Here is an 18,636-nt window from a genome sequence, read left to right as displayed (position 1 = left end):
GCCCCTAAATTCCTATGAAAAAATTTTTTTGGAAAAAATCCAAGATGGCGGAAATAATGGTCATTTTAATTTTGTATGGCAACTTTTAAACGGTGCGAGATGGGTGGGGGGTGCTCGACCAAATGTCATAGAGGGCCCCAAGACAAAACAAACTGCATTAAAAAAAAATCACACAGGGCGACTTTTTTTTTTAATTTTTTTCATGTTGGTCCGAGTGCGCTGAGATTTGGCATGCGGCGAGCTTGGAGGCCCAAGATTACTATGTGAAAAAAAAATTGGAAAAATCCAAAATGGCGGCGGACACAGGCCAAATTCAAATTTCCAAGTAGGTTAGGCGAGCCCGAAGGGGGCTGAAGGCCGACCCCGCGGAGGGTCGTCAGGCCCGGAGCTTTATCTCGAATGTCCAAGCATGCTCCACCCCCAGTAATTTTGGGCGAGGCCGAAAGTCGAGCTGCGGGAATGACGAACAAAGCAAAATCCTATACAAAAGTTTATAGGATTATTAAGCGATTTGTTAACCCGCGCGAGGCCGGGGCGGGTCGATAGTAATAAATAAACATAAAGCATACGCTAGACTGAATAAAAATATAAAAGTTTCACTAAAATTTACTGGATTGTACAGTCAGCAGCAGAAATAGCTACGGGGCCTAGTAATCAAAATGATGACACGGAAATGTCAAGATAATAAGGTCTGTGTCGATCATTTTGAACATGTTATTCTGCTTATCTATATCTGCTGCTGCCTGTACTGGTTTTAGAGTCTGGCTAATTTAGGTAGAACTAGAGTTTAGCTAAGAAAGGTAGAAGAAATTAATTTGACTGAACCATATCTGGTAGAAAAAGAAAATGATTGATGTTTTAAACCTGTTCAAGGACGTGGAATAGTAGATATTAATTCGGCGTCCTTGAACAGGTTTTCAACAACAATCAGTTAATTATTTAATAGATATTTGGAAGAAACAAAACATAATATTGAAAATAATTTGTTACATTACGGTATGTACGTGTGGCGTAAAGCCAGTGGACTGTAGTTTTTTAAGTTAGTTCCTTCGCTACACTATACTGCTTTACCAGATTGTAGAAGGGCTTACCGGGATTTTGTGGTCTGCAGCTGGCAGAGGCCTCGGCGGGTGGATTGCTCGCTGCTGGCTTCCTCGTTATTTCAAGGCACTGTTTTATGGTATATTTTGCGAATTCAGATATCCTTTCTGTCGCGATGTTTTAGTGACACTGACACCGTTAGTTATTACTTTTTAGACCATTGCTTGTGTGTCGCCGGCCAGTAGCCTCGCTACCTCAAGTAAATCAGTATAGCAGTAGGTATTAAGGATTAATACTAAACACCCCCCACCGAAAGCACTATGTGGCTTTCTCATAATATGAAAAAAGTTAAAAGTTAGACCAAATCAAAATCGTTGCAGACTTATCTTTGTCTAGCTCTGCCAATCAATTCAATTCCATCATCCGCTCCTCCATCTGACCTTTAACTGAGTTTTCCCTAAGCCCGATAAAAAAAAAATTAAATTATTTTTTTTGTGAGTACCTCTTATAATGAAGGATATTTTTGCTGAGTATCAACATCCTACTAGTGACAGTTTTTGACTTATGATTTTATTATTATTTTTCTTTAATGTATTGTTTTTCGGGATGTATTCAAGCGATTTGCTGAAATTTATTGAATAGTGTTCTTTATTTAGGTATGCCTTGATACTCAAAAACCGAATACCATTTGTCACATAAAAAAAAATTACTCTCTACTCAACCGGTGTTTTACAATGTAGTATACAAACTCTTCGATTATGTTTGCGTTTTCTTATCAGGTTGTCGTATTTAAGAGTAAAATGCTAATCTCTCACCCCGATTGATTAAGGTTCTACCTACCTACCTACCTTACCTACCTACCTACCTACCTACCTACCTTACCTACCTACCTACCTACCTTACCTACCTACCTACCTACCTACCTACCTACCTACCTACCTACCTACCTACCTTACCTACCTACCTACCTACCTACCTACCTACTTACCTACCTACCTTACCTACCTACCTACCTACCTACCTACCTACCTACCTACCTACCTACCTATACCTTACCTTTATATGAACAATACCTTACCTTAATTGACCGTCACCTTAAAATGTTTATTTCCTTTCGGTACTTTAATTCTACTACGCTGCCATTAAATTAAAACGTTGTTACCGATCACTAAATAATAAGTACACATGGCTCTGTAAAAATAATAATTCTAAATATAATGATCAGAAACACGTAATGCAAAAAATATATACATATACAATAAAAACTATAAAAACGTGACCCTTGCACGGTATGGTTAAAATACTGCCATCATAAGATCCTTATACTGTGACCCGTTTGCTATCGCCGCCGCGCACAGCGCGCGCTCACGTGCTCGTCGAGCGGTTCGGGACGCGCGGGCGGGGCTTCACGGTTTGCCGCGCACCTCACCCCCTCAGATTCGTTGATGAGTCGAATCATATCGCCTTAATGGACATCCGGCGAGATAATGAAACTTCTTGGTATTCTAAACTCATCCTAATCCGCAAAACCAACAAGGGAAAAGTTTTCCGTCAGGAGTTTCGGAGGGATACCACTAACACGGATGGACGTTAAGCCTGGTAACTTATTAACATTTCATTCGGTTACTGATAGTTTAATAGGGAAACGAACACACCATATAGATAATTTGAAAGCTCTTACGTCGCGTATAATTTGGTTAACACACACGAAGGTTCACTAATCATTGGAATGGCCCATTTAGCAAGGCACTCCCAGCCAGTGAGCATGCACCTCCATACTGAAGCTCGCGTGTCGCTCGCTACCAAGTTACCAACTCCATGATGCTACGATCAATATCATGCTTTACTTTACCTTCTTGGCAAAAATAGACGAACTCAAGGTCGGCATTTGGAACGAAATCGCTCAAGCTCAAGTTGTGTAAGTGTATTTGAACATCGCAAGATCGCAAGCCACCTTTTGTATATCAATCACCTGCCTGATGTTGTCCTGGGGACGGTAATAATAAGGGGTCTAGAAAAGGGCAGTTTATGAGATCGCCACTTGGAAACAGTTAAACAGATGCATACGGACGGATGTTATATATAAACACGAAAAAAAACCTTATTTGCGAAGTCGTAAACAAAAAACTTTCGTGGAAGAATCGTGCAAGGGGGTCAGTTATTGTTTGACATTAAAAGCGACACGACTTTATGGAACATTAAACATAAGCCAAAGTCCCAGAATGTAGGTCATAACCCTAAGCCACCACACAAAGTTTTCAAAACTACCAACACAAGTATTTCAAGAATTCCGTCTGTTTGCTGCTAGTAAATATTTCCAACATTAATCGTTTTATCTACAGAAATCACTTTATAACACAGACGAACAAACGAAATGGTCGAGATAAGGGAACTTGTTACTTAACCTGATAGTCTTGTAACGTAAATAAATAACGAGCAGCGGCGGGAGCAGCGAGAAATAGATTAGTTCGCTTTTGGGGCCGAAAACACGTACCTTATTGTTCGAAACAAACCCAACCCAGCTACGCAAGTACGCAACTACGAGCCATTTTGTGTTCTTCCCAAGAACTTGGACTGAAAGAAATTCTTTATTGCGCAATAATGAAAGGTCAGGCAGCAAGTAATGTTTTAACAAGCAAACACAATTAACACACAATTTGATTAACATTAAGAGAAGATCTGCATCAGTTAAAAGTACCTCTTTCAATCCAATAATAACAGAAAAACTGAAGTTTATTTTTAAACAAAACGACAGGAGCAATAAACTGTCAAATAACTCGTTTAAAACACAAAGTGGCCGTTTCAAATCGAGCTGCGGGTTTCCTTACGCAAATAAATAAAGCTAAACAATAGCAGTGAAAAGCAAACGTGAGAAGCGAACAGGCATTGACGACTTTTGTTAGTGCGGGTCAACGACCTGTTATCTAAGCTGGAGTATCTGTGCCGTGATTCAGTGAAACTTTAACTGTCTTCGGACCACGACCGCGAGTGCTTGGCATGCGGGCTACGATGATGCAATTAGGGATAAGAGGACTACTGCTACATTAATTTAAAATTAATGCAAAGTTAAGTGTAATAAATTTGATGATTTGATAAATTTGATTTGAAATTGAGTCTCTCTTGTTATAACATATAACTATAACATATAACTATACATATAGTCCCAAATATAGAATAGACGTACATTTGCTCACACTCTCAAACTCACGCACGCACACACACACACACACACAAACACACACACACACACACACACACACACACACACACACACACACACACACACACACACACACACACACACACACACACACAAACTTTTTTAGGATATTTGTACTAGATTATAATTTATTTAAAACAAAACTAATTAAATTGTATTAGAAATAGCAGTAGCTAATTAGTTAATATTCCCAATATTAAGTTAATTATATTATTTTTTCTTAGATAACAATATTGTATATTACCTATATTTGTTAATTAAGTTCTAAGCCCTAGATATTATGGAAGAGCGGGGTCTTCTGTCACAAGTATTTTATACTTACTAGAAGACTTCAACCTTTACACCTGTACCCTTTGTGTTAACAAATAAACATTTTTCATTTTCATTTTAATTTTTTCAATAAATTTGATGAGAATTATTTAGATAAACTTATGTGTTTATCTAAATATTGATGAGCTTTTTGTAGCAAAAGTTCGTAACACAAATAACGAAGAGCTTTATCTTGTAACATGCTGACGTTAATGTAAGACAGGTATTTCGCAGAAACACAATATGTACAGGTTTAGCGTACAACGCGTCTATCATGTAATCAAACGGTACAACTTGATAGGCAAGTGCTGAGATTGCCGAAGCGTGTGGGTGGAAGGCCCTAACCCTTTGGCGGTGTGTGACGTTTGGAAATATATTTTATAATTTCTTGGCGCGGTAAATACAGCCCTTACATAAGTAATTTTTGAATATGCTTTGCTCTGTGTTGAGCATCGTCTTGTCTAGAATAATCATCGACAAATCTCGTCAATTGGCAATCAAAACTTAAACATTTCTTTAAGATAGGTGAAGATTACCTCATGGTCCCTGTAAAAGGGCTCCTGCAGGTTATCCGGGACCCTGTTGTTGAACGCCTTCGACAGCAGCCATTTGATCGATGCGCGCTGCTTCGACTGTAACAAAAAAAACATTACATTAGTCAACGATACTCCCAAGTTTTCAAGTAGGTAGAGAAAAGAACTGCAAAAGAAAGAAAGGTAGTAGTCGGCAAACCAAAATAAAATTCAAAAAACACGCGGTGCGTCAAAAATAGAAGGTAGGAAAGCCCTTTTGCATCATTGCGCTTACTTTTCTTTTAAAAACTTTGGGGCGATGTCTTAATATTGGCAAGCATTTCAGAATCCAGTTCTTGATCGTCTCTATATAGTCAGCCATGGATAGCCTACTTGTTTATGGACATTACTGTCAGCACGCATTGAACAAGCCATTCAGACTGTCGAACAGCACAATAATTGTCGACCGCTGCGTTATGGCAACGTCCGCTTATTGTGAACGCATTAAACGGTAACTGACCAGGCCTTGTGCTCATTTGCGGACGGGACCCACTTGTATCGCAATCAATATCATATCAATTCAATAATTACCAATGTTTCTAGTATAATTGATATACTCGTATACTGGCAGATTAGTATGTATGCTACAATGCAGACACAAAAAGATACTTTTGTGACTGCTTTTCCAACTATCTAAGATAAAAGCCTTCCCATAGGGATGCGACTTAGCTAAGTTTGCATCTATCTGTAAAACAGCGGTAACACTTTCTTTTAAAATACAGAGTCCGTACAAAGTGTTACCAATCCCAGAGGAAAATGGAATATGCGCACTTGCAGATGGTAATTTCAGACTAATTTGCAAGGAAGCTCCAACTATTTTTTGACAAAAATTGTCGCGTATGACCTGTTGCGTGTTTTAGTTTTATCCAAGTAAGATTGAACAAAACAACACCACCTAAGTTCCGTACGGTAGTACTGATGCTAATAGAGCAACGTAAACAAACCATTAACGTGCGATCGCTGTAAGGTCATCGGGTAGCTGCGTAATGCATAGTCATTACCTCATTACCATAAAGTGCATTTAGCAAGAATGTTCCTCAAGAATGCGTATTTATTGGTGGGGTAGAATTAAACACCTAATTTAAAGTGGTGGGGAAACGAAATGACATTTACGACTTGTGTGACGGACATAGTAGAGATTCTTTAGTAAGAGTTTCTTATTACCTAAGTAGATTCGTGCTCTAATGAAGGATATTTTTGTCGCCTTTATCAACTCTTGATTCTATTGAGTTCAATTTAGAACTTTAGTTAGATTTCATTGTTTTCATTGAGCTTGTACATTTTTTCACTCGGAACTCTTAACCTTAATCTTGTGGATAAACTTTATATCACTTTTAATTCGTGTTCCCATTGCTTTCATAAAACAATACGCTTCAAGAGACCTTCCGGCAGCTAAAATCTCGCCGACTGGCATTAAGCCTTCCGCGGCTGATCTAGCACACTTGGCTCCGTGCCACTGGCTGTTAACAGTTATCACAACAACTATTGTCTCATTGTACTACTAACGTACGAGTACTATCACATTTAACAAACAAGACAACGGAGATGAAACGACAAACATTGTGTAAATTCTGCAGTTGTTAATCTTTTTTCTTGGTATCTATCTTCACGTACTACTTGTCCATACCATAATCTAATAAAGTACTTTATGCCCAGCGATTCGTAACGTTTTGTATGTAGATCGAAGAGTTAACGTTTAATCTATTTCCCTGACAGAAGCTAAGTGAAGTTCAGTATATCTACACTTTGATCAATATCGAGGTCTATTTAATCATCCTACACAACCGTAGGTTTTAATTACGAAGCAATAAAGCTGGTAGTATAATTTACATCTGTTCAAGTGTGAAACTCGATCACTTTCATTTAGTGATCATGCGATCCCATAGTAAACTCTCAGCCACGGCATGTTTACTGTTGAGCGGTGTAAACGGGCAAAAAGTTTACCGATGTACGGTAGTCTGTGCTAAATTGGAAAATAAGTGAGATTAAGTGGATATCAAAGCTTATTAGGAAGTGTGGTGAGTTAAGTAAAATATAATAGCCATTAGTGAACTGACATATTTTATATATCGCTATAAGCGATGAAGAGTATTTAATGTAACCAATTAACAAAATTATGTAATGAATGATTTATTATTTGTTAAGTGTTGCTATGAATGACACGTCATCTCACTCATGAAAATCCGTCAAGGCCTTTGAACTGTACAGTGAGCGATTAAAATATACATATGTAGGTACATAATACACACTATAGAAAAATTAGAAAATTAGATACCAAGAAAATCCCTACGACGTTCCCTCAGCGCTAATAAAGGCCAATCCATAACACCCGTAAGCCGATTTGTAAGCAGAAACAAGATAGACTGTGGAAAACAACAATATCAATAACGTCTGCTTTATATTAGTACGCAAAGGAAAAAGACTTCTGTTCAAAAGGGCTAAGTATTACTTTCCCTAGGCAGCTCATAATCTTGTACTGCCCAAATGCGAAATGTCTAGATTTGACGTTGAACTTAAGTTGATTCATATGGATATGTATGAATCCATTTAAATAATCCAGTAAACGCGCTTGATGGATTTTGTACGTCAAGTCAACTCATTGATTATTTTCACTAAGCTTTAACTAACCATGGCAAGAATTTAGTATCCACGAAAAAGCAAACAAAAATTCCTCCCACTTGTGACAAAGAAGAGCAGTTTGTTTTGTTTGGGTAGCGCCCACGGCCAAATCATAACGCCGAAAGGTCGGGCGCGTGCCGATGCATGCCGCAGTTTAAAAATAGGCCTCGGAGACACTCCCGAATAGGAAGCTATTCGCTCCCAATCAGACGCCATCAAACTGGTATTTGAGATTTAAGGAGCGCTGTAAACTATGACTAACATGTGGTAAGGAGTCGTTCAGAACTTCAGACGTGCGGCTGTCAAACCGGAGATGGCGCATCCGTTTGGTGGTACGAGTTTCTTCTGCAAGAAATATCATTTCATATTTATCAGCAGCTCTCCAATAAGGCGAAGATTCGTCTCTGAGTTAAACTGGGTTACTAACCAAGATGCCAATCATTCGCTCCGTAATGAACGATACGCTAATGTCTAGTTGTAAGATTACCGTTTCGTTTGTTACGATGCAACGATTGGTATCTTGGTTAGGCCCTCTGGTCGGATGACAGACGTTTTTAGAGAAAAAATTTGCCTATGCCATCACCAATTGGATTAAGCAGCCAACCGAATTATGAGTTAATTTCGGTAGTAACCGAGTCGGCGCTAAGATGAGAAGATACTATAAACGGCCACTATCAACCGTGGAAAGTTGAAATTGGAATTTTGAACCGCATGGCTGCTGATCAATTATTGATAGATCTCACGGATTGTCTATTGTAGTCGGCTTTAGATGGAGCGTTTGAATATTCATTAACGCAGAGCAAAACATTACAATTCTGATATACATAACATTGTATTCTGCAATAATTGAAACAATACTTATAGACGGTATAAACACTGCTAAGCAGCACGCTGCGTGCAGTTCTGTACTGTTGTTCATTTAGTGTGGCTTGTAAATTTCTTGAGAAGGTTCTCCATTTTGAGTTTGTCCATTGTATAAGATAATTCTCTACCGAGAACGTTTTGTTGACGTAACGTTCTCGACAATGAAACAAGTCTATGGACAGTAGATCATCAGAAATACTCATATGATATGCAATTATGCATTCTCGAGAGCAATGCAATAAAAATGCTTTTGCTGACATTCCTGGTTTCAAAACTCATCACAAACTAAACCATTTGCATTTTATTTTATATTAAATCGCGTTTCGCCTGTAAAGCCTTACTTTCATGCATATAATATACGACAAGTAGAGCGGGCCGCCACTCTCTACGCTGAATTCGTACTGGTTAATTGCTGTGCAATTAGCATCGCCGAACGCTTCACTCTATCCCGTGGTCTTCATTACTATAGTCTGGCCGGCCATCCGTGACGATAGCAGAACAGCTCAAAACATCGTTAGCATAATGTAAAAGAAGCCCCTGTTGGACTATGAGAATCAGTTTCAATGATAACTGGACGTATACTTGTCAGTGTCACCCTCATACGGTGTACCTACACTCGCAACCAACAACTTTGGTCCATGAAGGAAGCCTACCCTTCTAAAGCCATACAATAGTAAAAGACTCACGAGTCACGACTACGATTAGAAGCGGAAGGAACACTTCCTGCGTATCTATGTCAATCAGTCAAATGGTGTAAATAACTGGCGGTAACAGCCCTTAAAAGGTCATGTCAATGCTATCATGCCATACTTTTGCATTATCTGTATTGCCGTAAATAGTATAGCAATACGAGATAAACGATTATCAAAGCAAGCAGATAAGTTTAACCGTGCATATACACTAGTTAGACTATACGCCGGCAAGTTAGTCAGCAGTGTTCGCACTAACTACTCATAAAACAAAAACACCTTTCCTTAGTTTAGTTACAAAAACAAACGAGATGCAAGCCATGTTTGCACAAATACGGCCAAGTCAGTTATCAGCATTAGCTAGCATATTCTCGAACGGTGTGAAAAGATAACGTCTCGTTTTATTACTAGTGATAGTAATACTCTGACTTTTTCATTAACAACAATAGCCCCACAAACAAAAGCAAGGGAACCTCACACCGGCCAACAAAGAGCGCAGCAAGTCGCCAACCGAGATATCAGATAACCGGCCCTTATTAGTTCGCATTCAATGCAGACGCATAAGGCAAAGTGCTACCGCTGACAAATGCGGGGAGATGTATGTTGCATTGTCTTAGTAATTAGACAGCCGAGAATGGTTCGCAGGACTTGATGCAAATAGGCAATCTGGTTGGATGCAAGAGGTCGAGAGTGCAATATTGCGAAACAAATAAGCAGCAAGCTGATCGGACGATTGGATCGCAGCTTGGGAGCACTTCACAAAGCATTTCATACCTAGTATAATTAGACCGTTAGGTTAGTTCTAGCTATGCCTAATCGGAAGCAAGGCTTATGCTGGTCCGCTTTTAGTGTCGGTGAGCGTGGTGAACAGGCAGCCGTGGAAACTGGAAAGGTGCGTTGGCACCTGCACCCACGCGCGCTCTGAGGTCGAGCGCCCACGCCACCTCCGCAAGCCTGACCGTGCGTTCCCATTGCTTACAGCGTGCAGACAAATTGAACGCTTTGCAAACTTGTGTAACTGAATTATTAAGACCTACGGATCTTGTGTAGTCGGAGTGTCGGTTAAACTGGCTAGCCAAATTGTTTGTCAGCCACTAGTTTAGTAAGCGGTTGGAATAATGCTGCATCCACTCGGGTGCTTAATTTTTATGCTCCTATTCCATCGATCAGGACAGCAATTTCAAGCTTCAAATCATTGTTAGCCAATATTATGACTGATTGCCGACACCCACATAACCCGCCATTGTATCTGAGCTGATTGAAATGTTCTGAAAAATTGTATTCTCTTAGTTATAGGAGCGGAAAGTTACATGATCGTGAGATAAGTTTTCACGGCGCAAAGATTATGCGCAGACGACCGCAAATGATAGCATTTCACGTCGCGTGTCGAGTGATTATTAATTAACAATATGTTGCTAGTCGGCGCGGTGTGGTCGGGTGCACAACGGAATTTCAATACATTTGCTCTGTGTACTAGGCGCAGGTTTCATGCCATCTGCTCTTCCAGGTGCGATTACCTTTTCTGTTTTGTCATTAACCACTTAAAATTGCTGTTGTGTTTGTTCTGCCAATAAAGTAATTTAATACTCATTCATTCAAGGACTTCCTGCGGCATAATCTCAAGGTGACTTCCACTTAAAGATAGAAATAGTCTTCCTCACGAAATTGCAATAAAGGAACAATACGTAACAAAGTCAATCAAAGGTGCATTCACGAGTTTGGCAACAACGGAACAAGAAATGATTCACGATCACGGCTGCCACCATATTGGGAAGGAGAACAAGTCAAACTGGCGGCGGATTGAAAAGAATTCTTCGCGTCCGTCATTACATAGTTATACATCAATACATAATTCATCAGATGCACTCTACATGGGCATAGCAGCTAATTCTAGCCATATGTTAGTTAGAATTACGGTGGTGCAAAGAGACCAATGGAATCTGTTTAATGACTTGCCCATACTGGTAAACAGGAAACTAAAGTATCTAAATGTACCTCAGCTGGAAACAACATGCAATGACATCAATCTCGTCAAACGTCCTATTTAACTGAATGAATGGTGGCTAAATTAGTCTCCATACATGCAAGCAAAACATGTAGGATATCAAACCTCTTTGAATGTTTATGTAAAATTAAAGACAGATTATTTAGGAGAGTAACTATGTTTTCCAACCGGTCGCTGAATATTTACGATGCCACCTACACTAAACAGTACCGTTTAGTTTATAACCGACATAACATATTTTCCAAGTTACATGGGGAACAAATGCCACCTCCGCCGTATTCCGGTAAATGTGTAGGCTGTACAATCTACGCAATAACATAACCCACTATGACACCGTCATTGTTTTTTTTTTTTTCAAAATTGATATGACGTCTGTTGTTGTCATCGATTTCATTGAGTGTTGGGTTGAAATACAGCCATGAGTAAATTACCAACTTCCACCAACCGATCTGATCAGTTCTTTATTGGCATAAAGTAGTATTTAGCACGTAAAGCCTGTTATGTAATCTGCGGTTATTATCGTACCGTGAGACAGGCCTTAGCTCTACAAGCAATGCACTTGATAACATTCATCATAAATCCCATAAAGTTTCAAGGGCATTCCGAAAACGTAGCGAAACGTAACAAGCTTTCGCGGCTGGTGGAACTAATCGCACAGTCAATTAGATCTGTACAGGAAACTATAAATGATTAGATCCCTGACTCATTGCAGATTATTTTTCGGTCCACCTGACTGTTGTCTAGTCAGTCATTTCCTTGAAAATTTAAGTCGAAACAAAAACTATAATCTATAAGTAGGCCTTTCTTGAAAATACAAGATTTCTACGTATTTAGTGATCGTGATCATTTTAACATAATATGATGAGATTGGTGAGTTACTAATGGCGTAAGCCAAGTTTTTTTTATGTTTGTTAGAAGGCAAAATTTAATGCTTGAGATAAGCCTAAACTCACAAAACTATATTAGCTAAGCGACCAATGAAGTCATAACCTAATGACAACAATAAATACCGAACCCACGCAATCCTTGGAAGGAGCCACACTAACTTTACAGCATGGAACCAATTATGTTACAAAAACCACAAATTGACGTACCGTTCAATAGAACAAATTGTATTTCGTGCAAGGCTAAAATAAATTATATAAACACCAGGACAGCAATTATTTCATACGCTACAGCAATTATATATATGTATGTCGTTAGCTCTTAGTTCATGCAAAAAATCAAATTCGTCCAAAAAACTACTATTAGTAAACGATTAGAAGCAGAATTCTAATGAGACAACGCGTTCACCACAGGCAAAGTTTGATGAAAATTGTTTGTGGCCTTAGAGCCTACGCGTATTAGCGGAGCACTGTCAAGGTTCTACAAATCTACATGATTTGCAAAATGTACATAAACAAAGGAAGTCGAATATTGTAATTTAAACAAAGCAATCTTCATCCCAGCGCATTTATGATATAAATGTTATTTTGAGAAATATTTGACCAGCTTAGTTCATTGCCAAGGCAGATAAAAACGAACATTATGATAAGATATGACAAGGTATTATGATGTTGGTGATTGATTTTCCAGTACTTTCTCTCAGATACAAGAGTATTCTATTATATGTATTATATTCTAGCAAGCGTGCTATGTATATGAAATCGATGTTTACTAAAGGACTTCTTTAAAAGAAGTAGATTAAGTGCCAGTTGCACCATCCGCACTTGACAGACTGTTCAACGTCTCCTGGCGCGCCGCGGCGGATTACTATGAAACTTTCCATACAATACAATTTAGCGAACTCTTTAACGATGATAAACAGTTTGGTGCAACCGACCCTATATTCTTTCGTATCTTTGAGTAGAGCTTCAATAAAAACACTTATCTCGAAATTGCTCCTAATCCAAACATCTTCAATCCCAGAATAGGAAAGTAACATGTCCGGTCTGAAAATCCGCTCCACTGACTATTACATACCAATACGGGCAAACTTTTGTGACCATTTAAAACCGTACAGCAATAAGATAAGATCCACTAACAGTCGCTAAGTATGTAGTTAGTAAGTACAGTTGCAGTTCTTTATAGTAGCTAAGTATACATTCTTCGGATTATCCGCGATCCATCGTGTGACCCAGTTGGGGCGCGGACTATAGGCGATGTCGGTGAAAGTGTGAGATGCGCAAGGGAAACAGACGACTAATATAAACATTTCGTAACCGTAAGTAGTAGTATCCGCTATCCAAAATATCCAGTACAATACAAACGATGTTTGGGTATTGAACCACGTGTAAATTGTTTGAAAAATGCTAAGGTAATTTTATATTTCTATCTGTTAACCTTACTGGGTGAAGGTTTCTTGTTTACAGCTGCTTACGGCCTACGGAAGACGAGGAGACTAGAAAATGGTCCCGGGTTCAGACATTGTACAGCGGGAACCAGGAATGCCCGGTTCCGGCACTGATTATGTATTTAAGAGGAAGCTAGACTTCTGCAGAATTGTTCATGTTCGCATTAAGAAGACTCAACAAAGCGTTGTGTTCGCGTTGCTGTTGAGAATACAATCGCCATAGACCATCGAGTCATTGCACCGGTAGCTTCCGTTTTATGACCTTGGTCACCGTACACGTTACTGCGCTATTCAATTTCAAGCATAAACTGAAGTGGACACAAACGAGCTCGTTCGTTGCGCTAAAATGTTTGGCTAGTTACGGAATGTCGCTGAACTGCAAGTCCGTGCGATCGATACGCCTAACTAAACGTTGAACGGATATTACTTATTACATAGGCGATTACGTCACGTTTGAATACAGGCTGTCAAATGTGTGATTAGAAACTGTGGGCTGCTGAAAGTTGTCTGAGCAGGAAGCGAGGCGGAAACGCGCGATGTTGCCAAGTGACCAACATTGAGAGGATGTGCTGTCGTAAAGTTTACAGCACTAGACACTATTAAAGGTTTAGTGCAGTTGCAATACTTGCAGTTAACTCGCATTCCAACGCGTGAGGGCTATGGGATTTGTTGTACAGATATGACACCTCCTATACCAGCAGCTTGGGACAATAACCTAGTGGTTTTAGGGTTGAAGTTGCAGCTGTGAACATAAGCCTAAGAACGAGTATCCAAATACTTCGTGGGCCTCTTTAATTAGGCCAACTTTACCTATTCCCAACTGCTGCGTGTACAACCCTTAAGTCTCCCCATCAGGAAATTCTTCGACACGTTTTTAAGGACTTTTTGATGGTCGGTTATACAAATAGCTGCAGGGCTGGAAGTGTCACTTATTTTTCCTACTCGTCAAGGAGAGAACGACGGCAAAATGAGTCTTGATTACACGTTATTAAAATTCGTGGCACGGACGCCGGGAGCTACTTATGGCATGCCGTTCGAACGTTTGGTAAATATACTTATAAGTCGAACAATGGTAGGCGTCGTCCGGCCGACAAGCGACATCTGCCTCGAACTTTAACTAGCTTGCTCACACGCAACGATATAAAAAACGTGTGCCCCAGAATTGAAATAGACTGCAGTTAAGAAAGCAGTACTAGACACGTTATGATTTATAAGGCGTACCACAATTTAGATCGACACGAATTCCTCTATGTGGATAAAATCTAGCGGAGCATAGTTTCCTATCATGTTCGCGATTTAGTCATCAATCAACATCTGCGAGCGAAGACAACGCATTGTCTAGCTACGACACTCCATCTCCATACCCATAATTATAGACTACCATATGGGCACCGCAATGGGTGTGGATGTCAGCTGTACGGCGTCGTAACATAATCGTCGGTAAAATAGAGTTATTTACTTGCTTTTTCTGAGCTATCTCCATTTGTTCCATAAACCACACTAGTAAATGAGAAGATTTCTTCTCCATTGGGAGGTGGCGCCTATTTTCTTCATAGGCTACACTGCTGTATGAGGGCTTTAATAAACAAAACAAACCAATTTATAACATCACGTCACCAATATGTACTTAATTGATCTCAATTCACAAATAACATTATACGTCAATGTGTCGGTTCTGTGCGTAACAGTTACTTCAAAGAAGGTGGAATCAAAACATCATTATGGAAAAGAGACTAAGCCCCAACGAGCCGGGGATTGGAATTGAAACCTGAATCGATCCCCGCTCGCAGACGTTCGCTGAATACAGGCCTTATCGGAATACCAAATATAGAACTGATAAACGTATGTCGGATGTTGCTAAATTTGCACTGCAGTCTTGGAGACGTATTTGGTCACAAAAAGTCTTGTTAACGTGTTAAAAAAGGTACGACTCAATCCGAAAGTTATTCGTCAATGAAGAATGCTTGAAAAAATGAATAGAGCTCTTTTTGCCTGCATTAAATTCAAGCTAGGCATTACCTACATCTTTGAAGAAAGTGAAGGTGAAGGTGTCATTCCGTTGTGTAATAGCTGTTCGGAGAACGACTAGACGCAGACAATGTAATCAAACGTTCTTAGGAAACTCATAAAGAATCGGTGGTCAAATATAAATTAATATAGCCACTGTGATTTGTTCTCGTGAATTCCCACAAAGAGACCTGTCACTTGCTGATGCGACTAAAAAGTGTAGGTATCAGTTTTACAGTAAAAACGACATAAGCTCTTTCGGTTTAACAAGTCTGCAATAGTCTGCATAGTTCACGGGCCCGCAGTGTCGGCCGACATTCCCTCTTCCCAGGAATCTGGGTCTAGAGAATTACACAAGAATCTCGACATCTCTGTCGAGGATGCGAGAAACGACACTTTCTCGGGAGAGGATTTTTCCGCAAAGTAAACTGTGTGATTGTTTGGGCGGGAGGAATACGGCAGGGGAGACAAATGGGGCGTATTATAGCCCACTTTTTTGTTTTGTCATTCCGTTACACCTCATTTCCAATAAGGTATAGTAGAAGAGTTTTGAGATTTTATGAAATGAAGGAACCTTCCTTCAGGGACTCAGATGTGCATAATCGCGTTAATACTTTGTGTGTTATTGTCATTGCCTATTCAATATTCAATAATCATTTATTTCAAATAACAAAGATTCATAATACATAATAATACATGGTTAGTAACACAATAAACTTATTATCTACGTTAGTATTCTTATATCTATGGTATTTGTATGGTATTTGTTTGGTTTGTTTGTATTGCATTGCATAAATCAATTATTGCACACGAGATATCACCATGAAAGAGACTTCGAAAATGTATTATAAAGTAATACGTACCCATTCGTTTACGTAAAAACTTAGCGCAGCCTTTAATGAGCGAAAAGCGAGCTAAACAATTTCTACATTAACAAAGTTGTTCAAATGTAGTTATTACTTAGAAACAGTGATCAGCAGATTAGATCTATAATTTGCGCCTTTCGTGCGACAAGGACCTAACGGTAGAGAGTGTTCTAACAAGATACGCCCCTTCGTGTGAGGGCGGAGAGTTTTCCAGTCCACTAGCCGCGATTACTCTCGGTCTCGATGCTTTTATAAATGCATTAGGCGGTTTGTATTCCATTACAACGATGACATTTGAGCATTGTTATCTTATGGTATTAATACCGCTGCTGTGCTACCATATCGACGACTTAGTGTTAGTATCAGGTAGTGTCCGACCGAAGGTTCGGTTTCGGTTTCGGTTTCGGCCAGTTTCGGCCAAAAAATCATGTTTCGGCTGTAGTTTCGGTTTCGGCCAAAAAACGGCCGAACCTTTCGGCCGGGCCGAAACTTACGAAATGGTACTTCGGAATAAGACCAAAAGTTGGAGAATAAAGTAGGACAACAATATTATATATAATACCTACATATTATACTGATTCATGTATAGGTACAGTAATTAATTGGTTTATTATAAAACACAATTCCACTAATGAGGGCGCCACTGAACGGTCGAAATTGTTTCGGAGTGAATGAGTGATTTTACCTCAATTTACTATTGGTTTGTGTTCCACATGTCCTCTACTTCAGCTTAGCCTTTGGCCTCCCTGCGCTATGCACGGCCTGCGATCTCGCTTTTTAATACAATGGACATTGCATGCATTGGTTGGAGTCTGTGCTCAACTACTTATCCTGAAGCCTGAAGCGCGGCTTTGACTTCGCATGAAAGTTCGCCTCACTCCGGACTTCTAGGCCCAGGTGAAGATTGGTACCCAGCCTTGCGATATTGTCAACAAAAAATTTCGCGCTCGCGTTTTTGGTTGGTTTTTTGATTGACCCTGTATCTACATGTTAACTTGACTGGTGAATGAGTGATAGAGTTAGACCAAGAAAATTCTGCAATGATTTTAATAGCATAATACGCAGTGCAACTAGTGCAAATGTTATTTATACGTCATAATTTCATAGAAGTTTTGACGTTTAAAATAACACTTGCACTGCGTGTGTTATCAAAATTTTTGCAGAATTATCTTGGTCTAACTCTAGTAATTTTCTTAAAAAACTGCTTAAGTAACATCAATTGCAAGGATATTGGATGTTGACAGCCCCATAATATGTGTATAAAAGGGGTTTTATGACATTTTTTCAACGATTTTAACAAGTCTACAAAAGTTTCGGTTTCGGTTTCGGCCGAAACTAGAGCCAAAGCCGAACATTCGGTTTCGGTTTCGGTTTCGGCAAAAAAACATGTTTCGGTCGGACACTAGTATCAGGTAGGTAGAAAGAGAAACTCAATTGGTCATAACAGTCCGAGCTCCCTTGCAAATTAGTCTGAAAACCATCTGTAATCTGTATTGCGAGAAGTTCGTTTCTACACTTTCTACTCACCTATAAGATTACCGGCCGATTGGGCAAAGTACTTCTCTCAGTTCTCTCGAGATTCTGTCATGATCAGTTGAGATCAATTGTTTTGTGAATAGATGGAGAAACCTTGATCTTGACCGGACGGGTGTAAAATTCACATTCTCTTGCGAGTTGGAGCGATGCCATCTTTCTGCCGTTTTATAGGTCTTTTGAAATATTTGATTCATCATTCTTAAACATAAATGACACATTCATTTTGTCAATTCTTAAACAAATTAATTTGCGTGTATACTGTATAAGTGGCAACAAAGCAAGGATTTGTATTTGCTTGTATTTGAATGAAACAGCGATATGCCAGAATTGTTGGATATGTTCTCTTTTATAATAAATTCTTGTGATATATTTTTATGAAGAACCACAGCAATTTTCATGATGGGATATGAAAGGTAACGAACATTGGCAACACGAGTACCCAATTGCTGGCTGATAACTGTATAATTTCCCGAGTTTACCTTTATCATTAGGATAAACATTACACGAAGACAATCTACTCCACAGTTTATCAAAGGCTCCAAGCCTAGATAGTCTCATAAAAGCTCTCCATCTGTC

At 39.3% G+C, this 18,636-nt stretch overlaps 1 protein-coding gene across 1 annotated transcript in view; it reads right to left on the bottom strand.

Annotated features, from left to right (window-relative positions):
- LOC134664018 (patronin) overlaps positions 1-18,636 on the bottom strand; it is an 89,239-nt gene that overhangs the window by 63,457 nt on the left and 7,146 nt on the right. The window contains exon 2 of the mRNA XM_063520582.1: positions 5,107-5,202. Coding sequence (XP_063376652.1) covers positions 5,107-5,202 — 96 coding nt within the window. The remainder of the gene's footprint in view (positions 1-5,106; positions 5,203-18,636) is intronic.

The sequence above is a fragment of the Cydia fagiglandana genome, chromosome 4 (genome assembly GCF_963556715.1).
Source record: "Cydia fagiglandana chromosome 4, ilCydFagi1.1, whole genome shotgun sequence".
Lineage (NCBI taxonomy): Eukaryota > Metazoa > Arthropoda > Insecta > Lepidoptera > Tortricidae > Cydia > Cydia fagiglandana.
Note: the sequence above shows the minus strand (reverse complement) of the source record. Positions and strands in the feature narration are given on the sequence as shown.